Source organism: Chrysemys picta, chromosome 9 (assembly GCF_011386835.1).
Source record: "Chrysemys picta bellii isolate R12L10 chromosome 9, ASM1138683v2, whole genome shotgun sequence".
Taxonomy (NCBI): Eukaryota; Metazoa; Chordata; order Testudines; family Emydidae; genus Chrysemys; species Chrysemys picta.
In genome coordinates this window covers 35,298,146-35,324,842 of record NC_088799.1, presented here as the reverse complement: position 1 = coordinate 35,324,842, position 26,697 = coordinate 35,298,146, and the positions used below count along the sequence as shown (strand labels likewise).

General features: G+C 41.3%; 1 protein-coding gene across 10 annotated transcripts in view; it reads left to right on the top strand.

Annotated features, from left to right (window-relative positions):
- RHBDD1 (rhomboid domain containing 1) overlaps window positions 1–26,697 on the top strand; it is a 110,726-nt gene that overhangs the window by 34,691 nt on the left and 49,338 nt on the right. For 5 of the 10 annotated variants that reach the window (XM_042853596.2, XM_005282571.4, XM_065558007.1 and 2 more), the window contains exons 4-6: window positions 1,249–1,337; window positions 6,073–6,123; window positions 18,211–18,330. In XM_042853596.2, the coding sequence (XP_042709530.1) occupies window positions 1,249–1,337; window positions 6,073–6,123; window positions 18,211–18,330 (260 nt within the window). Of the gene's footprint in view, window positions 1–1,248; window positions 1,338–6,072; window positions 6,124–7,409; window positions 7,594–18,210; window positions 18,331–20,047; window positions 20,181–25,702; window positions 25,782–26,697 lie in introns of those variants that run through there. The other 5 variants (XM_024103273.3, XM_065558009.1, XR_010590659.1 and 2 more) reach the window with 4 other exon arrangements.

Sequence of the window (26,697 nt, the reverse complement as noted above, 5' to 3'; positions counted from 1 at the left end):
TAATAACCCCTAATAATCTTCAAACTGTGGGATGCACCCCCCTGGTGGAGTGCGGAGGAATGTTCGGAGGGGGTGCAGTGGGGCCTGAGCCAACCCCAGTAGGGGGCAGGGAGGAAGCACCACACAGCCCTGCTCTGCCCCCAGCTCTGCTCTGGCCCCACCCCCAGGCCCAGCTTGGCTCCCGGCCTTGGGCTCCAGCCACAGCCTCGCTCCCAGTCGCAGCTTCGGCTCCTGGCCCCGATCGTGCCTCTACTCCTGGGCCCGGCTCTACTCTTGTCCATGGCCCCATCTCCCGATTGCAGCTCCTGGGAGTGAGGGGCACGGACAGATTCCATTACGGATAAGGTGGGGCGTGACACAAGAATATTTGGGGACCACTGCCCTACATCTTTTTCTGCAGTACTACTTATTACTTAGTACTACTACATAATAAGATTTTGGGCGGGGGTCAGACTGGAGGGTCTTAGAAAACTAAAGAGTAGGACCAAATTTTTTCGACATACAGTTTTAAAGAAGCCTTGCACTGCTAGCCAGAGTTTATAGTGAGTTCATGGGAAAGAGAACCTCATTATCCAAACCATCACCAAAATTAAAAATATTAGTTATATAAAGCTCTTGTTTAGAAACAAAGCCAGATCTGTTTACTTACAAAAGATATTGTAGTGCTACTCATTACCTATATATTTAATATTTTAAAATGTGCAGTAGTTCTGAATTATTTTATAAACACAGTGTGGTAATTTACCTTTTACAATGACCTGATTTACCATGGCTTTACTCCAGTTTTATGCCTTTGTAGCGTCGCTGATTTCAGTAGAGTTCCATTGATGTAAAACAGGAGCAGTGTAATGCTGAATCAGGAATTTCAAGAGCTAAAAAGAGAACTAATTTTAGATGATGCTTTTTGTACAACAGAAACAAACTAAAGCTGAATGAAATTTATACCATTTGTCCAACTCTTCTTATTTTGTTTGAGGCATATTGATTCTTGTAATATATCAGTCACTTTTAGCTCCTCATTTGGTCAGCGGTGTTCCTTTAAAACATATTGTGGTTGTTACTCATTTCAGCGGTCAAAAAAGGTGGAAAATGTTGTTCTTTGAGATGTATTAAACTGCACAGAATAAAAGACATATGGAACAAAGACTGCAAACTGTGACCAATTGACATACATTGGAATAATGGGAATACAGAATATATCTAATCGTCAGGCATACAAACTCTCACAAGTGATTCTGTTCCTCCTAGGACTTCTTTTGCTGGGCATCTGGCAGGTATTCTTGTTGGATTGATGTACACGCTGGGGCCTCTGAAGATGCTCATGAAAGCAATTGCAGGTACATAGTGAACACTCTTGGCATGACAAGAAGTTAACATTCTAGCTCAATATTAAATTTAAGATTTGGGTTATTAGAAATAAATAGAGCCAAGAACAGGATCAAATATTTTTCAAATGTTTGTACTTCCTAAGACAATAAATTATTTAAAAAAAATCTGGGCTAAAATTAAAATGCCATTTAAAAACCTTCATTTTAAATGAAGTGTAGTAAACCCAGAGAAATATCATGTTGTTATATTATGCTGAGTATGGTACATTTCTATCTTTTTATTACCTGTATAAATTATATTGGAAGTACCCACATTTTGAAAGTGAGCTTTTGGCGTTTAGACAGTTGTCTAAAGAATTTCCAATATTGTTGATTTTGGTATTGTATTACTACAGGTTTACACATGGTGCTAGTTAAATGGGGGGGGGGGGGGGAATGCAAATACTGCACATCTGTGTATTTAGAAATACAAACCATGGGCCCAGTCCTGCAACTCCTTATGTGAGTAGTCCCACTGACTTCACTGTTTGAATCAGGTAAAAATACAAGGGTGACATTACTGAAAGTTTGCAGGGCTGGGCCTGATGACATAGTGTGTTTTATATGTTCATTCAAAAATGTAAATAGTCAAAAGTTGTGCTTTGAATTTTCTATAGTAGCTGATGTTCTCAGCATAACAAAAGCTTTTCACAATAAATATTTGGGTAAACTAAAAATAATAATAAATATGGATATGTAGCTTATTTACAATAAGGTTGACCAATGTAATATATTTATTCATGATACCTTGTTAAATGTGAATATAGCTAATGTATAATGAGACTACCTTATCAGTTCAGAATTCTGTTCTCTTTCTACTTTTCACTGAAGCTGTTATATTAAATGATTTGTTTTAGCTCTGTTTTTAAATAGCAAAATAAATCGTTAACAAATAATCCAGTAGGTCACTAGCCTGAAGATTTATCCTACTTGCTGTCAATAGATTCATAGATTCATAGATTATAGGACTGGAAGGGACCTCGAGAGGTCATCGAGTCCAGTCCCCTGCCCTCATGGCAGGACCAAATACTGTCTAGACCATCCCTGATAGACATTTATCTAACCTACTCTTAAATATCTCCAGAGACGGAGATTCCACAACCTCCCTAGGCAATTTGTTCCAGTGTTTAACCACCCTGACAGTTAGGAACTTTTTCCTAATGTCCAACCTAGACCTCCCTTGCTGCAGTTTAAACCCATTGTTTCTGGTTCTATCCTTAGAGGCTAAGGTGAACAAGTTCTCTCCCTCCTCCTTATGACACCCTTTTAGATACCTGAAAACTGCTATCATGTCCCCTCTCAGTCTTCTCTTTTCCAAACTAAACAAACCCAATTCTTTCAGCCTTCCTTCATAGGTCATGTTCTCAAGACCTTTAATCATTCTTGTTGCTCTTCTTTGGACCCTTTCCAATTTCTCCACATCTTTTTTAAAGTGCGGCGCCCAGAACTGGACACAATACTCCAGCTGAGGCCTAACCAGAGCAGAGTAGAGCGGAAGAATGACTTCTCGTGTCTTGCTCACAACACACCTGTTAATACATCCCAGAATCATGTTTGCTTTTTTTGCAACAGCATCACACTGTTGACTCATATTTAGCTTGTGGTCCACTATAACCCCTAGATCCTTTTCTGCCGTACTCCTACCTAGACAGTCTTTTCCCATTCTGTATGTGTGAAATTGATTTTTCCTTCCTAAGTGGAGCACTTTGCATTTGTCTTTGTTAAACTTCATCCTGTTTAACTCAGACCATTTCTCCAATTTGTCCAGGTCATTTTGAATTATGACCCTGTCCTCCAAAGTAGTTGCAATCCCTCCCAGTTTGGTATCATCCGCAAACTTAATAAGCGTACTTTCTATGCCAATATCTAAGTCGTTGATGAAGATATTGAACAGAGCCGGTCCCAAAACAGACCCCTGCGGTACCCCACTCGTTACGCCTTTCCAGCAGGATTGGGAACCATTAATAACAACTCTCTGAGTACGGTTATCCAGCCAGTTATGCACCCACCTTATAGTAGCCACATCTAAATTGTATTTGCCTAGTTTATCGATAAGAATATCATGCGAGACCGTATCAAATGCCTTACTAAAGTCTAGGTATACCACATCCACCGCTTCACCCTTATCCACAAGGCTCGTTATCCTATCAAAGAAAGCTATTAGATTGGTTTGACATGATTTGTTCTTCACAAATCCATGCTGGCTGTTCCCTATCACCTTACCACCTTCCAAGTGTTTGCAGATGATTTCCTTAATTACTTGCTCCATTATCTTCCCTGGCACAGAAGTTAAACTAACTGGTCTGTAGTTTCCTGGGTTGTTTTTATTTCCCTTTTTATAGATGGGCACTATATTTGCCCTTTTCCAGTCTTCTGGAATCTCTCCCGTCTCCCATGACTTTCCAAAGATAATAGCTAGAGGCTCAGATACCTCCTCTATTAGCTCCTTGAGTATTCTAGGATGCATTTCATCAGGCCCGGGTGACTTGCAGGCATCTAACTTTTCTAAGTGATTTTTAACTTGTTCTTTTTTTATTTTATCCGCTAAACCTACCCCCTTCCCATTAGTATTCACTATGTTAGGCATTCCTTCAGACTTCTCGGTGAAGACCGAAACAAAGAAGTCATTAAGCATCTCTGCCATGTCCAAGTTTCCTGTTACTGTTTCTCCCTCTTCACTAAGCAGTGGGCCTACCCTGTCTTTGGTCTTCCTCTTGCTTCTAATGTATTGATAAAAAGTCTTCTTGTTTCCTTTTATTCCCGTAGCTAGTTTGAGCTCCTTTTGTGCCTTTGCCTTTCTAATCTTGCCCCTGCATTCCTGTGTTGTTTGCCTATATTCATCCTTTGTAATCTGTCCTAGTTTCCATTTTTTATATGACTCCTTTTTATTTTTTAGATCGTGCAAGATCTCGTGGTTAAGCCAAGGTGGTCTTTTGCCACATTTTCTATCTTTCCTAACCAGCGGAATAGCTTGCTTTTGGGCCCTTAATAGTGTCCCTTTGAAAAACTGCCAACTCTCCTCAGTTGTTTTTCCCCTCAGTCTTGATTCCCATGGGACCTTACCTATCAGCTCTCTGAGCTTCCCAAAATCTGCCTTCCTGAAATCCATTGTCTCTATTTTGCTGTTCTCCCTTCTACCCTTCCTTAGAATTGCAAACTCTATGATTTCATGATCACTTTCACCCAGGCTGCCTTCTACTTTCACATTCTCAACGAGTTCCTCCCTATTTGTTAAAATCAAGTCTAGAACAGCTTCCCCCCAGTAGCTTTTTCAACCTTCTGAAATAAAAAGTTGTCTCCAATGCAGTCCAAGAATTTGTTGGATAGTCTGTGCCCCGCTGTGTTATTTTCCCAACATATATCCGGATAGTTGAAGTCCCCCATCACCACCAAATCTTGGGCTTTGGATGATTTTGTTAGTTGCTTGAAAAAAGCCTCATCCACCTCTTCCACCTGGTTAGGTGGCCTGTAGTAGACTCCTAGCATGACATCTCCCTTGTTTTTTGCCCCTTTTAGCCTAACCCAGAGACTCTCAACACTTCCGTCTCCTATGTCCATCTCTACCTCAGTCCAAGTGTGTACATTTTTAATATATAAGGCAACACCTCCTCCCTTTTTCCCCTGTCTATCCTTCCTGAGCAAGCTGTACCCATCCACACCAACATTCCAATCATGTGTATTATCCCACCAAGTTTCAGTGATGCCAACAATGTCATAGTTGTATTTATTTATTAGCACTTCCAGTTCTTCCTGCTTGTTCCCCATACTTCTCGCATTTGTATATAGGCATCTAAGATACTGGTTTGATCTTTTCTCCCAGTTTTGTCCTGACTCTCCTTTCTCTCTGCCAATATAGCCCACACTCCCTCTCGTTTCCGACCCATCTCCCCGGTCTCCATGTTCCCCACTTACCTGTGGGCTTTGCTCACCTGTCCCCCGTCGAACCTAGTTTACGGTGCTTGAAGTGCATGCAGGGTTTGGTGATGAAGCCTCCGTAAGTTCCAGATATTTAGCACTTTTAAGTGGCAAAACTAAGAGAGAGAGATTTCACAACCCGCTTGGTAGATATGAGACAGTTCGCACCTTTTTTAAGGGTGAATCTTTCACCCATCTGTAGTAGTGCTCTCTGGTGGTAGAAACAGTGTAGTACAATGGGTGAGGCCGGATTTGGAGAGAGCTCTTTGCTGCGGGAAGGATATCACCTGGACACTGCTGTACAGCCAGGATTTGGGGGCAGGGCCAACTGATTGTTTCCTGGATCCACAAGTCTTCTCTTCCTCCTCTTATGTAGCAGGGCACAGACAGAACAGGGGCTACTCTAGCCGTAAGTTTTCTGTGGCGTGGCCTGAAACTGAACAGCTAGCTCCTTTCTCCGCTCCAGAGGAACTTCCCAGTGCACAATTTACCTGCAAAAATTTCCCTACCCTGCAGAATGTTTACTGGGTATCTTCTCTTCTGCATGGTTCTTCCCTTTTTATTATATCAGACATCACTTTGAGACTTAGAGAAAAATATTAAGATTATAAACATTAAATACTTTGACTATTACTGAGCAAAATTTTATAGAAAACCCGCTGTTCTACAACCTCATCACACAAGACCAAGATTCTGTAGGTGGTAATACTGCAAACTCAATTTTTAATTTTTGTAGAAGGGTTATAAAATTATTTATGAATATTAAGTGTATTACATTTCTTCCTGGTAGGTGACTTTCCCTACTTTAATGACTCTGCAAGACAGAGAGACTACTACTCAGGTGAGCACTTTCACTCCATTGTCTAAAAATTTTGTTCACTTTTCCTTTCAACTTTGTATTTTTTTCTTTAAAATAATAAAAATAAAGATACCATTTTATGAACTGTAGAATATTTGGTTATTTGGAAAATGAAATTTGGTTAAGTGGTGGAAAATGATGAATGTACATAAGAAAGTATCTTGGCCTCAAAATATACAAATAAAATAACCAGGTTTTTTTTAAATAGCAACTTTGAACATTGTTCTTATTAAATTATATGAAATTCAAAGCATTCAGGATGGAAGATTATATGTTGGTGATACTGTGCCATATTTTTCCTTCCTCTTTAGGTGAATGTATAGGTAGTTCAAAAGCAGTTTCTCTACGAAGAGGCTGAAAACCTCAGTAGAGGAAATTGGTTAGAGTGCAGTCTTTTGTTCCATGTCACATTATGTAAATACTGGAAGTGTGAGGAGTATGTAGACATTGGTAAATGTGCTGAGACAAGTGCTATAGGTGGTGATTTCTGCTTCACATAGCCAATACCTCACAAAGTACGGATACTGTATATATGCATAATATTAGTCATGGTGAAAACCTACAAAGGATGACAACCCTTAGTGGAATTATCTCTGTAACTCTCCCATTTCCTGCATGATGAGCATGCACCAGTGTAGCAAAAGAAATGGTCTGTGCAACCTGAGCCTAGTTATTATACTCCACCTACTACATTCAGATTGAGTATGAATTTCAAATCGCCATTTTTTATTAAAAACAGTAGTGGTTGTGGAATGACACTTGACACTACCTCTATTCCTTCCTGTCATGTTATTTTCTCCACTGCTACTAGGTGTGTTTCTCCTCTTTCTCTCCTCTTATGTAGTAATAGCAGCTGCAATAACAACACAGCCCTTAAATTCTCGGTTCTCCTCTCTGGGATGGGCCCCTATTGGAGAAAGCAAAAGCAAAGTCAGTTCAGCAATAGCACCAGCAGCATTAACACTTACTGCTGGTCTCAGCATGCAAACATTTTGTGATGCCAATGGACAAGGAGCCTTGTTTTAACGGTACTGTACAGCAGATCAGGCAGCTAACTAGGGAAACAGTTTTTAGTAGCTGAGATAGTTTTGAGATGCTTTTTTTCTATGTATTTATCGAAGGGCCCAAAGAAAGTTTCTTAAGGGAACCGCTGGGGATGTCATTTACTATGCTACTAATATTTGGATCATCATGAAATTTTTAATTCATGCCTTTCCTATCTTTGGACACTTAACAGCTTAATTACTACCTTCTTCCTTCCTCCTAAGGCTCTTTTAATTCTCCAGCCAGTGCGTGACCCAGAACCCCTACACATTATCTCTGCTTCACATGACCCTCCTCAACAAAGATGTTTTCCTAAACAGAATGGACAAACTACAGGGAAACCTGGATATGTGTCTAGATGGGAAGTCTAAAGTTAGCTGCTTTATCACTGACAATGGGACTGATAAGGTAAAAGCAATTAATGTTGGACACTAGTGCACTATCCATTGCTTTGTTCAAATCCTCAATCCCTATGAGACGCTGTTGCTGCAGCACACAACTTCTGTCACTTAGTGGTGGTAGTAAGCTACTGGTAATTGAGAAAAATGAAGACATTCTGCAGAATAGCCTTATGGCCAGTATAATTTTACAGGACAAGAGCATCTATTGGAACCCCGAGTTACATGTTGCGTTACTTGATTAGAAAAATTAAATTTTGTCAGAGGATTGTGAAGTTAGGACATAGAGGAACTGTAGGCCAATACCAGTGTGTATGGACGGAGGCACTAGTTAGAGAATTAGAACTCTTTGAACATAGAATCATAGAATATCAGGGTTGGAAGGGACCTCAGGAGGTCATGTAGTCCAACCCCCTGCTCAAAGCAGGACCAACCCCAACTAAATCATCCCAGTCAGGGCTTTGTCAAGTCTGACCTTAAAAACCTCTAAGGAAGGAGATTCCACCACCTCCCTAGGGAACCCATTCCAGTGCTTCACCACCCTCCTAGTGAAAAAGTTTTTCCTATTATCCAACCTAAACCTCCCCCACTGCAACTTGAGACCATTACTCCTTGTTCTGTCATCAGGTATCACTGAGAACAGTCTAAATCCATCCTCTTTGGAACCCCCTTTCAGGTAGTTGAAAGCAGCTATCAAATCCCCCCTCATTCTTCTCTTCTGCAGACTAAACAATCCCAGTTCCCTCAGCCTCTCCTTATAAGTCATGTGCTCCAGCCCCCTAATCATTTTTGTTGCCCTCCGCTGGGGCAGCGGACTCTTTCCAATTTTTCCACATCCTTCTTGTAGTGTGGGGCCCAAAACTGGACACAGTACTCCAGTTGAGGCCTCACCAATGTCGAATAGAGGGGAATGATCACGTCCCTTGATCTTCTGGCAATGCCTCTACTTATACAGCCCAAAATGCCGTTAACCTTCTTGGCAACAAGGGCACGCTCTTGGCTCATATCCAGCTTCTCGTCCACTGTAACCCCTAGGTCCTTTTCTGCAGAACTGCTTCCTAGCCATTTGGTCCCTAATCTGTAACAGTGAATGGGATTCTTCTGTCCTAAGTGCAGGACTCTGCACTTGTCCTTGTTGAACCACATCAGGTTTCTTTTGGCCCAATCCTCTAATTTGTCTGGGTCCCTCTGTGTCCTATCCCTACCCTCCAGCGTATCTACCACTCCTCCCAGTTTAGTATCATCCTCAAACCTGCTGAGAGTGCAGTCCATGCCATCCTCCAGATCATTAATGAAGATATTGAACAAAACTGGCCCCAGGACCGACCGCTTGAAACCGGCTGCCAACTAGACATGGAGCCGTTGATCACTACCTGTTGAGCCCGACGATCTAGCCAGCTTTCTATCCACCTTATAGTTCATTCATCCAGCCCATACTTCTTTAACATGCTCCATATGACTTCATTTATAGTGCAGTACATTGATCCATGTCCTTCTTGTAGTGCAGTAGTTCTCAAACTTTTGTTCTGGTGACCCCTTTCACACAGCAAGCCTCTGAGTGCGACCCACCCTTATAAATTAAAAACACTTTTTAATATATTTAACACCATTATAAATGCTGGAGGCAAAGCAGGGTTTGGGGTGGAGGCTGACAGCTCGCGCCCCCCCCCCCCAATAACCTCACAACCCCCTGAGGGGTCCCGACTCCTAGTTTGAGAACCCCTGTTGTAGTGCATATACTTGTAGGTCTCCACAGCCTGTTTTGGAGTAGCAGACAAAAGAGGATCCCGGACACATCTCATTATCATTCCCACAGTGAGCCCAGTTATGGCCTACTTGAGACTATCTATGTATCATGTTTTCCTCCTCTCCCCACCCCCGCTCCCCTGGTGACTTCTCTTGAAGGAGCTTTCACTCACCACAAGTAAAAGTCTGTCTCAAATTTCTTTGCCTCTCTGCCTGCATTTCCAGTGCTGATACTTTCTACACCCTTTTGTCCATCATGATTTTTATTTTGTCCTGGATTCCATTAATATTTTTTCTGAGTATTTCCCACCTAATAAGAGCTCTGACTGGGTATTTTCCATATCAGAATATCTGTTTGTTTGATAATCCCTGGCACTTGTGGCAATTAAAGATCCCATAGAATTTTTTTGCAAGAGTGGGTCTAGTTTTCTGACCAAATTTTTCCTGTTGAATGGTGATGGGAGCCATGTAAAGACATTTTTTCTCTGTGCTTTCAGTTAAAAGAACACCATGAATTTAAAAACTCTTGCATATGAAATCTTTTTACCTATGGTTGTTTAGAAGTAACAACTAAGATTTGCTCAAATGATCCCCACAGTGACACTTTACAAGTTAAGAATAGTTTATGGCACAAAGGCTGCACGTTTATTAAATAAGAAGAATATTTTTAAAAATGGAGGGATATGCCACAAAGGGTAGCTATAGCCAGTCAGCATGAGCCACCCCTTTTCATGATTGACAGACCCCAAAGTAAAAATGGCTAACCAGGTAGAGATACTCTGTCCCACCCGAGCCAGGACATTTAGCTTGTACCAGGCCATGCACTACCCCTATAAAGAGCATTAGAGCCAACACAGGACAGACTCCATGCAGCTTTTGCTTACGAGTATCAGTCCCAGCTACATAAGAACCACAATTCTGGGAGTTTTATACATCTTCCCTTTCTTGCCATCCTGGCTCAAAGAGCAGAACAAATGTACTCCCTGCAAAGAATACATCCACCACCAAAATTGCAACACAAAGTAGTAGAACACATGGAAACTTCAACACAATTCTGTATCAATCAATATAATAACTTACATTTGGCAATTATGTACCAATACAGTCTCCCAAGGATAGCGACCAACTGCTTTTCTTAAGCTGTCTTTCCCCCCTGCCCCAGCATATCGGTTGGAGGGCAGACCTTGCTGTAGGAGAAGGAGCTCCTGAATGATCCTTTGATTCCTCCCCCAGCTCACAACTAAGGAGGACGGTGCAGAATATTACACTTTTGCATCTCCGTGTATTCAGCTGAGCTGGCCAATAAGAGGGGCTCCTTATCACCAAAGGTGCAATCTTTGGTGCAGCCCTACATCAAGCAGGGCTGTGGCTGATTGGGAGAAGCAAGGAGCCTATGGCACCCATCTCGGGAAACCATCAGCTCAGGCTATTGCTGCCCATGAGTCTGTATGGATGGTAGCCGGCCAAAGGGGTGTGCATTAGCTGTATTTTCCTGTGTGTCTGCCAAGCTACTTGTAGTTGTAAACATTATTTAATTTGTTTAGGATAAGTACTTGAGTGTTAGGGTTTTTTAGAAATGTAGCTTATGAAAATATGAACAGTAGAATTAGAACAGTAGGAACCCCACATAACTTGGGAAGTTGTTTTGGGGCACTTTCTCATTATGAACTACAATTTGAAGGCTTTGTAAAGGTAATTAATCAAATGTAGTACCTTGAGCATATAAGACTCTGGCTATGGAACAAACGTAAACATGACATACGTTCTTTTTTTTGTATGGCAAGGAATATATTTACATTTTTTAGTGCCAGAATTATTTTTATAATGGTCAAATGTGCAGTGTTGAATTCTACAAATCAGTAAGCAGTTATTGAGCTAAGTTCAACATAAAATTATATCCAGAAGATTAACTCACATTTACAGGAGGGAAAATATTCATTCAATGAACATAATGTGGATGGGGAAAAATATGTAAGGATTGCATCAAAAGTATGTACAAATCAATAGGGTCATGCAGTCGGCTTAATTTGTATGTAAAAATATGGTTTTAAAAAGAACCAGCATGACTGAAGGTCTTTTACAGCTTGTTAAAGTATGATAACAAAGAAATATTTTCTTTTATAAATTAGACTGTTTAGGGCAATCATCATCCGTGATGCCTTGAAATTCTGCCATGTTCATTGCATTAATAGCACGAAACTTTTTAACATTTCTTAATTGGTTTCATTTGTTCGTTTCTGTTCTCAAAAATATGCAGAAGGGCAAAGATACCCATTTTCTTGAGATTTTCAAATCACTGTATTCTACTGTGTAATTTGATACATTAAGATGAGCTATTTCTTTGAAAGGTTTGATTTGTTGTTTCAAGTGGTAGTATTTTTTAGGACATTATTCAGGCCCATAGATGTAGCAGACATATACATTCAGGTTATGTCTGTATCTTGCAGCTTATTTGACTGTAATATCGAGATCTGTCTTTTTCTTTGTTTACGGCACCAAAACTCTGTAATACAAATAATAATCAACTGCCATGTTTTCATCTTTTATTTGCAGTGGTCTCATAGCCGTACTGGTCCCAAGATATTAGAAAGACAGGGTAGGTGAGGTAATATCTGTCACCGCACAAACTTCTGTTGGTGAGAGAGACAAGCTTTTGTGTTACACAGCTCTTCTTGAGATCTGTGTAGCTCAAAAGCTTGTCTTTCACCAACAGGAGTTGGTCCAATGAAAGCTGTTACCTCACCCACCTTGTCTCTCACATTTTCATCTTGCAGTCTGTACTCATTTACCTAACATATGTCAATAAATCCACATGGACCCCAATATGAGGGCTAACTTTGTGCTGATGTTTTAAGTTAATTAATATGACTGTTAGTTGTATTAAGTCTGAAGATAAAGAGAAATGGTATGCTCAGCTTGATTCATGCATAAATATTCTAATTTTTCAAATTGAGAAGAAATAGAATGTATTTTTGATTGGATGGGAGGAACTGGATGTGATGCGTTCCCCCCCCCTCGGGGTTCCGCCTAGAACTGGGGTACCACTGAGCCCGCCTGCTCACCAACCTGGGCTCCTTTTACACAGTACTGCTGAGGCAAGCCTGCCAAATGCTTTCTCAGGCTTCAGACTGCACTTCACCAGCACACATACAGGTAGGGGCACACCCAACTGCAGCTACTCACAGTGATGCTGAGATCAGCTTTGCATAGGAAGGCTAAGCTAGGGAACTTCCCAGTTACTCAAGTGCATACCCCCCTCTAGAGGGCAAACCCAAAATTATACCATCTTGTGCTGCACAGAGAACTGTAAAGCGCAAGCTCATGAAATTTCCCCCTCCCTCAATGTAGAGAGGAATATACAGCTTTCTGCTCCAGGTTATGATTTCCACACACTGGTTTTGGACAAAACAAGACAAGTTTATTAACTACAAAAGATAGATTTTAAGTGATTATAAGGGATAGCAAAGAGATCAAAGTAGATTACCTAGCAAATAAAACAAAACACAATCTAAGCTTAATATACTAAAGAAATTGAACATAAAAGTAGCAAATTCTCACCCTAACGGTTGTTTTTAAGTAGTTTGCAGATATTCCTGAGGGCAAGCTGCACTTGCTTGCAGCTTAAAACTCTAGGTATTCCTTTCACAGGCTAAAAAGCGCTCTAGCTTGGGTACAGCCTTTCTCCCCCATTTCGATCTTTGTTTCTTAGATGTTTACTGCAGTCATTTTGGGCAGGGATGATGTCACTCCCCTGCTTTAAATAGCTTTAGCATATGGCAGGAACCTTTGTCTCCCAGTTTGATTCTCATGCCCGGTTAGTGGAAAAACACTAGTGTTATGATGGAGTCCAGTACCAGATGACTTGGTCACATGCCTCTGTAGGGCCATAGCAGCCATGAGACAGAGACTGTTTGTAAGGTCCTCAGGAAAGCTTCCCAGAAAGGCTCCCCAGTGGGAGATTAGCATCTTCAAAGTCCTATTGTTTTCCCTAATGGCCCTTCCCAGCCAGCCATATAAACTGATTCCATTCTGTCTAGTGGGTGTTCCCCAGGTATACACACATTTGTAATAAAAGCATAGATGATATTCCTAACTTCAGATACAAAAATGATACAGGCATACAAATAGGATAATCATATTCAGTAAATCATAATCTTTTCAATGATATGTCACATGAGCTATCGTGTGTAAAATACATCCTAGTTATGCCACAATCATATCATAACAATATCTCTATGAAGAATATAGGAGCGTAGTGTCACACTGGGTTTGAATGCTTCTGAGCTAACTTGTAGTCTTTGAAATTGTATATATGGTAGGTTACAATAGTCGAGAGAATGTCAACCAATATTTGGTGTTTTTGAGAGGCAAGATGGGGAAGATTTTAAGATTATTTTTTTCCTGATAGTTCACTACTACTTCGAGTGCTTGCACATGTCCATTGCATGCTAGATGTGTGCGTGCAAGGTAGTCAGAGATTTTTCCCTCAGCGGTATCCGATGGGCCGGTTCTAGTGCCCTCTCGAGTTGCGCACATATGCGCCAGTATAAGGGGCACCACTGGCCTTGCACCCTCTCAGTTCCTTTTTACCACTCTTGATGGTTGCTGGACAATCCTTTTTGCAGCAAGGCTTCTTTCCCAGTGGTTTGGACAATTTGTGCATGGTTTGTGTAGTTATTGTAGTTAGTGTATATACTTGTTAGTTAGTGTTAATGTATATAGTAATGGGAATAGTTGGTCCGTGTCATCAAGGGACTCTTTGCCCCAGGGACTGGGCATGCCCCCAGTCCCCGGGGCTTCAAGCCATGTGCCTCTTGCGGCAAGCCTATGCCAATGAGTGATCTGCACTCTAGCTGTTTAAAGTATCTGGGGGAAACTCACGTAAAATAAGTGCCAGATCGGCAGGGACTTCAGACTTCACACTAAAAAGGACAGGGACCTTTGGCTGACCAGTCTTGGAGCCGAGCCCCTCTGAATCGGTGCCAAGCACTTCAACATCTGTGTGGAGCACCCCTCTCGTACCGTTTACCATTTCCGGTGTGGTGGAAGAAACATAAACAGCGCACCCGGAGAGGATGCTCTCTGGTGCAAAACAGAGACAAGCGGGGAGAGATTAATACAGTGAGACCCGTGCCGGGCCACTCTTCCTCCCCTGAGCCAGTGATGGCACTGTCGACTCCGCCTGTTGTTCTTTGAGACGTGTTGCTTAGTCCATTCCATGACCACCCTCCTTACCCCTCTGTCAGAGTTACTGGCAAGAAGTAACTGAGAGGTTGCAGGGCGTTTATAATGCACCCTTTAGACTCCAGAGGGCAGAAGAGCTGTCTCAATGGATACCACTGAGGGAAAACCGTGCACGCGGTGCGAACACATCTAGCATGGAATGGACATGAGCAATACATCTTGAAGAAGAACAGTTACGAAAGGTTAGTAACAGTTTTTGTTTTGCATCTTCATACATTTCACTTACTGTAACTCAAACATTTTTCATATTCGGGAGCATCAAGGTGAATGGCAGGCTTGAGGATTTCTGGTGTCCACCAAAATTATAAATCTGTTTTGGAAGGGAGAATTACTCTCTTGCTTGTCCCCTCACCTTCTAAATTCCTTTCCTCTTTTTCTGCTTCCATATGGTCAGTTGGACAATGAACTGTGGATCTTTATGTCTTGAACTAGGCCAAGGGTCAGCTACCTTTCAGAAGTGATGTGCCAAGTCTTCATTTATTCACTGTAATTTAAGGTTTCGCGTGCCAGTAATACATTTTAATGTTTTTAGGTCTCTCTCTATAAGTCTATATTAATTCATTTAAAATTAAATTAAAATGCAGATCATATCAGTTTAGTGTGATCCTTGCCCTTGCTTTTCCTTGCTGAGATTTCCAGTGTCTGGCACGTATTTAGATACTTTAAGCTGCACACAGGCTTCTGAGTGATCAGTTGTTAACCGGCTCCGAGAGGGACAGAGGACAGATTTCATGTGTGAAAATACCTGCTCACACAGGTATGTGGCTTCAAATGCTAAAAGCATTGCAAACGCAATTTTCTTCAAACAGTAAAATTTCACTTGCAGGGACATCCAGCAGGTCAGAATAGAGGCCCCATGAGCTCTCTCGGTAACTTCAAGTGCACTCTGCAGAACTCCAAACTTTGATACCCGCAATTCTGAGCTTTTTAACTGAATGAGCTGCATTTTGAAATCTTCAACACCCATCCACTGAGATGCAGACAAATCCAAGTCGCTTTCTTTGAACTTTTCAGGTTTAATTAGAAAAGAAAGCATTAAGCCAAATCGCTGGAAATCTTGAAATCTGTCAGAAAATTCTGATTCCAGTTCTTGCATGTACATTCCAATCTCATCAACACTGACAATGCAACGTGTCAATAGCTCTTTTATGTGTTGGAAGTAGCGGAAAGTCGAAGTTCGAATATTCCGAGAAAAAATTGCTAGATTTACAACAAATGCCTTCCAGGCTTCATAAAGATCCAGAACCGTTTTCCCTGCACGTTGGAGACAGAGGTTGAGTTCGTTTAGGTGAATGGTGATGTCAGTTAGAAACATGAGCTTACACAACCATTTGTCATTATCCAGTTCAGGGTAGTTTTGTGCTTTTTCCAACAAAAAGGCCACCTGTGAAGTGGAATTTCGTTATAAGCACTGTCCATCTCTTCTAGCAGTGCTTGAAACTGTCTCTGAGTCAAAGCAGATCGAGCAACAAGGAAATTCACAATTCGCACCACTGTATTCATCACATTATTAAGCTCTGAATTAGAAATTTTAGCACACAGGTTTTCTTGATGGATGATGCAGTGAAATTTGGCTGTTGGGCGGCCAATTTGACTTCAAGTAACTTTACAAATCCTTTCTGTTTTCCAACCATGGCAGGAGCACCATCTGTTGTCGCACAAAATATTTTTCTGATTTCAACTCCTTGTTCTTCAAAATGGTTTACAAAACTTTCCACTATATCTTCCCCCTTTGTTGTGCCATGCAGGGGTTTTAGGCAACAAAGTTCCTCTTGGCTTTCATCGGAAGCACAATATCTTGCAACAACTGCCAAATGTGGAACGTTGTTTATATCCACACTCCCATCAACTGCAATACTGAACACTGCTTAGTCTTTTAATGCAGTCGTCTGCTTTTCGTTAATGTTTTCTGCCATTTCGCTTATGCGTGTCTCAACTGTTCTGGCAGAGACAGGCAGTTCTTTTATTCTAGATACGATCCTTTCTTTATTTGGCAAATCATTGAACAAAACCTCTGAACTGCTGAGAAAAACTTCTTTTTTATATTCCCCATCTGTAAACGGCTTTCTGTTTTTTGCAGTGCACTGTGCAATCTTGTAACTTCCTTCTGTAGTTTGATTTTTACTTACACTTAAGCATTTAAAACACTGCTTTGTTTCTCATATCCTGCTACTGCCTTTTTGATCGATTCAGGCTTGTCTGCTTCATCAAGAAAGGTTTTCTCGTGCTTCGTTTCAAAATGTTGTTGAACACTTGATGTGCGACAAACAACACTTTCACAACAGAAAGCACAAACAGCACGGTCCTTCTTTTGAATAAATCCAAATGTGCCTGTCCAGGAAAGCTGAAATGAATGGACATCTAACTTTGCTTTCTTAGGAACTGACATTTTGTCAAATGTACCCCTCAACTCACAGCGGGAAAGGGGTGGGGGAATCGCGACAGACGGCACGCACAACGTCAAACGCAGTGTGCTGTTCCACATGGCATGGTATAAGCAGCAAATCAGGACTTAAAAATATCCCAGTGGTGCTGGAACAATTTTTAAGGTGGGGGTGCTGAGCTGCGCCCTCTCTTGCCCCTGTCTGAACCCCTCACTGCCCCAGGCTGGGGCTAGTGGGCCACAGCTGGGGGTGGCTGCAGAGTGCCAGGCTGAGGCCAGGAGCAGAGCCCTGGGCCGGCAGCCTGTACCCTAGGCCAGCAGTGGGCTAAGCGGGGCCGGTGGACGGAACCCCAGCTGGCAGCAGAGTGCCACGGAAAATCAGCTCGCGTGCTGCCTTTGGCACACATGCTATAGGTTGCTGATCCCTGAATTAGGCTCTGAGTACTCAAGTGAGGATTGGTTGTTGATGGTAATAACAGACCACAAGTGGTGGCTGGGATGTTAAAGAAGATCTAACAGTGGGGGGGTTCCTGGATCTGGCTGTGAGTATCATGCTAATTTTCACTCATACTCTGTACAAGTAGCACAGTGCTATCAGTAGGCTTGTACAGCAGCAGTTAGATATTAAATTCTGGATTGTCGTGCAAATTGCAGGGTTTTCTGGCAGGAGTACCTTGAGCCAGGGATTTTTTAGGTCTCAAAGACAATTCTGAAAAGTGCTGATGGTTGCAGACAATGAGGGCTGGGGACTGTGGAGAGAAGTGAAATGAAGTACAGGTCAAAAGATGCATGAAAGGTAACTGAAAATTCAGTTTAGTTCTGTTTTTTAACTCTGTCACATTAATATGGTCTCCAGTTCTTGGCATTTAAATTTTAAAAGGCTCATTAAAACTCAGCCTTTTAATTTTAGAGTAAAAGTCTTTTATTGAAATGGAGCATTTTATTACACTTTTATAAACCATGAAGTAATTTTAAAAAAATTGAATACAATTTTCTTTAAAATATTAATTACCGGAGGCCTTGCCTGCCACCATAGTCTATCATTTATAACATACAAAACTGGCAAATAGTTTGTTTTACTGCATATATGCTTGTAGCAGATTCTTTATTAATCACATTTTTTTCCATCTAAAACTTGTTTTCTAATTCAAAAGGAAAACCTGCTTGAGGCGATGATAGACAATAAAATCAAATATTTTATTCAATGCCAGCATTTTATTTATTTATTTTAGCTTTTTTGTTCTCATTCTATAGGGTATTCTAGACACCCAAGTTACCCATACAACACACCAGGGGATTATGACACGTACACTGGTGGGCTTACTGAAGAAGAACAGTTTGAAAGGGCATTGAGAAACAGTCTTCACGATAGAGGTAGGAATTTTATAGCATTGGATATCCTAAGCTATTGTTTATCTTGACAGAGAGTGAATCATTCAGAGTTCATAATTTTCAAAATATAGGAAGTAAACAGCCCTTTTACAAGCAAAATCAAGAAAAGTTGCTTGAATGAATTTTCACAGTATGGAGTGTGATGCTATACTGGATAAAGTTCCCCATTCTGTAAATATGGCTTATATTAATTGTTAGTAAAAACAACAAGGAGTCCTTGCTGCAACAAACCCCGCTGCCAACTCTGTCCGCATATCTATTCAAGGGACACCATCATAGGACCTAACCACATCAGCCACACCATTAGGGGCTCGTTCACCTGCACATCTAGCAATATGATAGATGCCATCATGTGCCAGCAATGCCCCTCTGCCATGTACATTGGCCAAACTGGACAGTCTCTACGCAAAAGAATAAATGGACACAAATCAGACATCAAGAATTGTAACATTCAAAAACCAGTAGGAGAACACTTCAGTCCCCCTGGACACTCAATAACTGACTTTAAAAAGTGGCCATTCTTTAACAAAAAACCTTCAAAAACACACTTCAACGAGTAACTGCAGAACTGGAATTAATTTGCAAACTTGACACCATCAAATTAGGCTTGAATAAAGACTGGGAGTGTCTGGGTCACTACAAAAAATAATTTTCCCTCTATTGATACTCACCCCTTCTTGTCAACTGTTGGGAATGAGCCACATCTTCCCTAATTGAATTGGCCTCGTTAGCACTGACCCCCCACTTGGTAGGACAACTCCCATCTTTTCATGTGCTGTATATTTATACAGGCACATGATGGCATCTATCATATTGCTAGATGTGCAGGTGAACAAGCCCCTAATGGTGTGGCTGATGTGGTTAGGTCCTATGATGGTGTCCCTTGAATAGACATGCTTATTGTATTTTCCGCTCCATGCATCTGATGAACTGGGTTATAGCCCATGAAAGCTTATGCCCAAATAAATTTGTTAGTCTCGAAGGTGCCACAAGGACTCCTAGTTATTTTTACTGATACGGGCTAACATGGCTACCCCTCTGAAACCTGTCATTAATTGTTAGGGCTCTGTGTTTTTCACAGAGATTGCAGAAATCATGGATTCTGTGACTTTCTGTGACCTCCGTGACTTCTGCAGCGGCCAGTGTGGCTGACCCAAGGGGCGCCCAAGCAGCTGGCCCTGGGGACAGCCACACTGGCTGCTGCTGGAGCGGCTCTGCAGCCAGCCGCTCGGGCGGCCCCGCAGCCAACCACACCAGCTGCTGCTGGAGTGGCCAGCCGCACCGGCTGTTGCTCTAGCGGCCCCAGGCAGCTGGTCCTGGGGACCGCCCAAGCAGCCGATGCAGCTGGCCCTGGGGACTGCCTGAGCAGCGGTCCAGGGGGCAGCTGGAGCCACCGCAGTTCAGTGGCTCCTGGCAGTGGTCCCAGGGTGGCCAGAGCAGCAGCTGGCCCCCTGGAGCTCCCCCCCCTCCCACAGCGCGGGGCTGTCATGCAACACTAACTTTAATGCCTTACAGAAGTCTAAATATCAATACTATTATCTTTATCAACCCAATTTGTAATCTCACCCCAAAAAGATATAAGATCAGTTTGACAAGATATGTTTTCCATAAACCCATACTGACTGGCATTAATAATATTATCCTCCTTTAGTTCTTTATTAATCAAGTCTCATATCAGCCATTCCATTGTTTTCCTCAGAGTTCATGTCAGGCTGACAGGGCCTATAACACTGGTCTACAATTTTTGAGAAGTCGTCTGCTTCAGAGATAAAATGTGCTATTTATTATGTACTTTGATATGCTGAATTCAAATATGACAATTAAAACAACTGGCTACTGTTTCTAAGATATTTAAGTTTTTACATTTTATGTCTATGTATATTGTGTAGATAGTAGAGTTTTAATCATAAATTGTAAACCTAGGTCTTTTCATGTGTTTATGGTTGCTTTACATGATAATATTTCACCTCTCCTGTTTATGTAACACTTTAAAAATCAGCAAAAGGGTTATATAAATAAAATTTATTATGAAACAAAAGGCAAAAAACTATTATGTACATAGTTTAGTCCTATTCAGTGTTTACTCGGCGCTTCTTGGCTTGTCTCTTGTATTCATTAAATAGAGCATCTCTTGTCACTGTCCAGCAATAGTCTGCAAGCATTGATGGGCTCCATTTGCCCTGATAGCGTTTCTCCATTGTTGCAATGTCCTGGTGAAATTGCTTGCCATGCTCGTCGCTCACTGCTCCGCAGTTCGGTGGAAAGAAATCTAGATGAGAGTGCAAAAAATGTATCTTTAGTGACATGTTGCAACCAAGGCTTTTGTATGCCTTGAGGAGGTTTTCCACCAACAACCTGTAGTTGTCTGCCTTGTTGTTTCCGAGAAAATTTATTGCCACTAACTGGAAGGCTTTCCATGCCGTCTTTTCCTTGCCACGCAGTGCATGGTCAAATGCATCATTTCGAAGAAGTTCACGAATCTGAGGACCAACAAAGACACCTTCCTTTATCTTAGCTTCACTTAACATTGGAAATTTTCCACGGAGGTACTTGAAAGCTGCTTGTGTTTTATCAATGGCCTGGACAAAGTTCTTCATCAGACCCAGCTTGATGTGTAAGGGTGGTAACAAAATCTTCCTTGATTCAACAAGTGGTGGATGCTGAACACTTTTCCTCCCAGGCTCCAATGACTGTCGGAGTGGCTAATCTTTCTTGATGTAGTGGGAATCTCTTGCACGACTATCCTATTCGCAGAGAAAACAGCAGTACTTTGTGTATCCAGTCTGCAGACCAAGAGAGCAACAACCTTCAAATCGCCACAAAGCTGCCACTGATGTTGGTCATAGTTTATGCAGCTCAAAAGTTGTTTCATGTTGTCATAGGTTTCCTTCATATGGACTGCATGACCAACTGGAATTGATGGTAAAATATTGCCATTATGCAGTAAAACAGCTTTAAGACTCGTCTTCGATGAATCAATGAACAGTCTCCACTCATCTGGATCGTGAACGATGTTGAGGGCTGCCATCAAACCATCGATTTTGTTGCAGGCTACAAGATCACCTTCCATGAAGAAGAATGGGACAAGATCCTTTTGACGGTCACGGAACATGGAAACCCTAACATCACCTGCCAGGAGATTCCACTGCTGTAGTCTGGAGCCCAACAGCTCTGCCTTACTCTTGGGTAGTTCCAAATCCCTGACAAGGTCATTCAGTTCACCTTGTGTTATGAGGTGTGGTTCCGAGGAGGACGATGGGAGAAAACGTGGGTCCTGTGACATTGATGGTTCAGGACCAGAAGTTTCATCCTCTTCCTCGTCTGACTCAAGTGAGGATGATTCCGGTGCATCAGGAACCGGCAGTCCTTCTCCGTGGGGTACTGGGCGTATAGCTGATGGAATGTTTGGATAATGCACAATCCACTTTTTCTTCTTTGACACACCTTTCCCAACTGGAGGCACCATGCAGAAGTAACAATTGTTGGTATGATCTGTTGGCTCTCTCCAAATCATTGGCACTGCAAAAGGCATAGATTTCCTTTTCCTGTTCAACCACTGGCGAAGATTTGTTGCACAAGTGTTGCAGCATATGTGTGGGGCCCACCTCTTGTCCTGAACTCCAATTTTGCAGCCAAAATAAAGGTGATAGGCTTTCTTAACCATAGTGGTTATACTGCGCTTTTGTGATGCAAAAGTCACTTCACCACAAACAGAGCAGAAGTTATCTGCACTGTTCACACAAGTACGAGGCATCTCTGTTCACTTTGGCTAAACAGAAATGTGTGTCCCTTTGCAAAATCAAACACTGACAAATAAGAGAGCACGACACTGTATGATTTCTAGAGCTGATATAGGGCAATTTGTTCAGCAGAGTGATGTAAGCTTCGTTATGATTGCATCATCCATGACTTCTAGGAATAACATGATGCAATTCATATCATGTATGATGCAATACCAGCTTCAGATTGCATCATTCATTGTTTTGCCTAAAAAGCAAGTACTGTCCAAACCCAGTCATAGATTTATTCATAGATCCAGTCAAAGATGTATTTTAGTCATTTCTGGTTTAAATTGAGATCCCTTCCCTTTATAACTCACTTATCCTCCGCCATTCCCAAGTCAAGGGTCGTATATACTGACCCAATAGCATATCTTGAAAACTAGAACCAATCAACAATTTTAAGCATCATTTTCGTTCTCAGTGACCCAGAATTAGTAAAGTTTGACTACATTTATTTCAGAAGCATTTTGGCTGTAGAGCAGTGTTGCACATAAAGGACCAGAGTCTGATATCCGTATATTGAGTAACATCTTACTCTGCAAGTAGTTCTATTAAAATCAGAGGCGATTCTCAAAGTAAGGTATTATTTAATGTGAGTAAATGTGGCAGTATCTGATCATAAATCTTTAATTTAAAAAAGAGGGATCTATATGTAGGTTTGGTAGAATTTGATATATATATATATTGCTATTTCAACAACACTGATTTTTTAAAAACAATTGATTGTAACTATTGTTACAGCATGGGAAATTAAGGGGGGGATAGGGTAAATGTTAGGATTAGGGCATGGCTGACACTGGGGATGCAGGGAGCTCCATGTGCGGCCAAGGGGCCCAAGACACACATGCGTAAAGCGTAGGGAAAGCTATGGTCTTGGCCATGCACCATAGAAACCCTGGCTAGGATTCTACGGAGGATGAGCCCCGGCTGCAGGGGAGGCCACTCCTCTGCCTGACGATAGCCTCTGCACTCCTGGCTGGTGAGTGAGGGAGCAGGGCTGTGACAGAGGGCTCCCTGCAAGTGTGCGGGACTGGTGACATTGGATCAATGCAGGCACAAGGTGTGAGGAAGGCTGCGGTCTTGGCATGGCAAAGCAGAGGAGGCCACCCCACTGCTGAATGGCTCCTGCCCAGGGATGGAGCTGTTCAGCAGTGGGGTGACCTCTTCCCCCATCCAGGGGCTCATCGTCCTCCTCCTTGCAGTCCTGGCCAGGGGTCTCTCCTCTGCCCACTAGGACCACTGTCTTCTCCACATCTTGTGCCTGCAGGGATCGATTGTCTCAGCTGTGCAGCAGTGCAGGGAGCCCTCTGCAACCCTGCTTGGACAGCCCTGCTTCCCTCACTCCCATAGCAGCAGGGCTACGGAGGGCTCCCTGAGGGACACCCGTTCTGTCTAGGTGCAAGGTGTGGAGGGAGGCTACACATGCTGACTGATACCAATAGTTTTTTTTTTTTAAATCAATGTTAGTGAGTCAGTTGAAATCCATGTTTACCAATATCTATAAGATTAAATGGAATCCTGCCAAGTGTGTATATATACGTTGTTGTTGTAGCCATGTTGGTCCCAGGATATTAGAGAGATGAGTTGGATGAAGTAATATCTTTTATTGGCCTGGTCAGGACCTAAGGAAGTACTCTGTGTAAGCTTGAAAGCTTGTGTCTCACCCACAGAAGTTGGTCCAATACAAGATATTACCTCATAAGCCTTTATATATTGTTGTAGTTTGGTTTTGCTCTGATATTTTATTACAGCACTGATATTCAGCTAATCAATATAATATTCTAATGACCAGAAAATCACAAAATCAGCTACTGCACATTCTTCTTTCTGGAGTTAAAAACAAACTAAAGAAAGCAATACACAGCACTATATTGTAGCATTAAACATTATATGGATTTTTTGGGGGGTTGACAAAAGCTTTAGTGATGGGTATTCTGTGTTTCATTGTAAAGACATGTCCGAAGTAAAATTCACTTCGATTATTTTAGTTTTAAATCTTTTGAAATAAGCTGCGTAACTAATAATGACATATGCTCTCACATCAGTTTTATTTTGTTGTGTTGCTAGTGAGAGGAAACTGAAAACTGCTGTTTCTATTATAAATGAAAATTACAGTTCTTAAAATAGTCTTGTTTCTTCACATGATATCTCTAAGGATTCAGAATTATAAATAATTCTATTGCTATTGGACCATTATAAATAGAAGGCTATAGATAGCTAACAAATAAATGGTGTTTTAGGAGGTGTGGACTTAAATCTGTATTTTCTCATACTGGAGTGGATTATAAGTCATGCTGTAAAAATGAAGCCATGGCAAATACTATGAGATCCTTACGTATTATTATAAAAAGATTTGGACATACATTAATTTTAATCTTGCTGCAGAAGAGATGTATGATGTGGGATGTCATTTCATTAAAACATTTGTTTGTATTTGCACTATCACAAAGTGAGTTCAATCTATAATAACCAAGACAAAACGATGGTAATAGAAATAAATAATAATTTAATACGTACTTCAGAAAGAAGTTAATAAATCAGCTTGAAACACCTTCAACAAGCTTTAAATAACCTGCATCACTGCAGGTTAACAGCCTATATCCTCCACCACCACCACCACCATTTTGTTATATTATGTCAGGTTTTGACAAAGATAAATTTTCAACTCTAAGAGGTAATTTATTCTTATTTGGAGAATGCCCTTTGGTGAGACATGGGAGAGAAAGAATTCAGATAGTATCTGAGGCATGAGGGTGTCTGACTGGTAGATAGCTTTGGCATGGCAAGGCACATTTTTAAACTTTAGCTTTAGACAGCAACATTGATCAGACTATGGCAGTGTCCCTTTCTTAGTGTTTTAATGCTAATTTTAATTGTGAATAATCATAGATGTGTAAAACATGGGAAATCCTGTGTATTGCGTCCAATACAACTTCTGTCCTGTAGAACTTATTTTAGTATTGTTTTGTCTTTGTATTGTTTTTACAACATTATTTTCATTGTCCAGCCATGCTGGAAAAAAGACAGGTGGCAATAGATGTGGTTTAATTAGGCCACCATTTTATGTCTTAAAATATTAACTTCAAATACCTGGGAATACCCAGCAATAAATTACACAGTGCAGGCAGTCATGATCATTTCCACCTATTTGGAGGGGCAGCCATCAGCCTTCCCCCTTTCCAACCTTGTCCCATCTACCCGGTTGCTGGGACCCTGTCGCTCTCGCCTCATATGAATGTTAAGGAGGTTGGCTCCCTGCTGAACCCCCCTTCGCTAGGTCCTATAAGGGATGCTTTTCTTTAAGTCTTTTTCCAGTCCATTTTATCAGATAACCATTTCCCTTTTACAGCCATTACCTGCGCTGAACATCTGCCATATGGGGGTGCCAGCAATATAATATGGCTGTCTCCCCCTCCCTATCCAGGTGAAAGCAGGCTTCTCTGGCACTGCTCGGGATTTGAATATACTCCCCCTTTCCAGTCTGTTGGAAGGTTAATGCTCCCCTCCCCCAGATTAAGCCACTTGCTGCTCTAACCAGATAAACTTTCTCTTTCCTCTCCCTCTGCTACCAGTTGCAGAGGGAGCCTATAAAGAGGCAACCATCCCTTTTCTTCCGGCCACCTGGACAAGCACCCACTGGATACATTGGCAGTAAGATTTTCTTCATTTTTATTATTTAATCTATCCTTAAATTTGAAGAACTAAAGATGTTTAAAGCTCAAAACTTACAGTATTTAAAAAAGATTTTTTCTTAAAATGTAAACATTTCAGTTACCTGCCTATGTAAGCACAGTGATTTCCGTTCCAAAAATCAGTAATATGCAGCTGCATGCTCTGTATGTCTCCTTAGACCCTGCCACAAGACACTGAGTACATTTAAAGTGATAATGAGCAATTAAGATGTTCTTCCCTGTCAATTAACTTGAAGAATAATGAGCCTGAATAAGCACTGCCCTTTCAAAGGATGTGCGTTTCCTAAAAGCATGTAATTCTCTGCTGTTTACAATTACATGGCTGGTGAAACAGCCACTTACATGAGTAAAAATTAAATCATATAATTGGAAACAGATGGATAGATAGATGTAAAGACAGGTATCACTTAATCTAAATTTAAAGCTACCTTAATTTCTATATCTTTATTTCTCTTTCTTCTGCTGCAATTGTGACACCTCAGCTTCTGCTACTGTTATAATTGCTCTGCAGTTTGGTTGAAAGGTGGCATTGCAGTTAATGTCCTATTAGTTGGAGAAATAAGTCTATCAGGATTTTAGGTCCTGGAATATTGAGTAAAGATATAGAATTTTGTATCCCACCAACCTATACAAAGAGTTCAGTTATATAGTATTTTCTAAAAGTATTAGAAATTTCTAGAGCAAAAATAAGGGTTGTTTATTGCTACAAAGTGAATGCTAGGTTTATTTATCTGAGATTTTAAAAGTGTATTCTATTTTTGTATATATCTGTTTTAGTCTGCATTATCAAACTGACATGCAATGCTTAGGCATATTCCATAATAGAAGCCATTGTGTAGATTGTTCATATTACTAATTTTAGAATGGCTATAGCT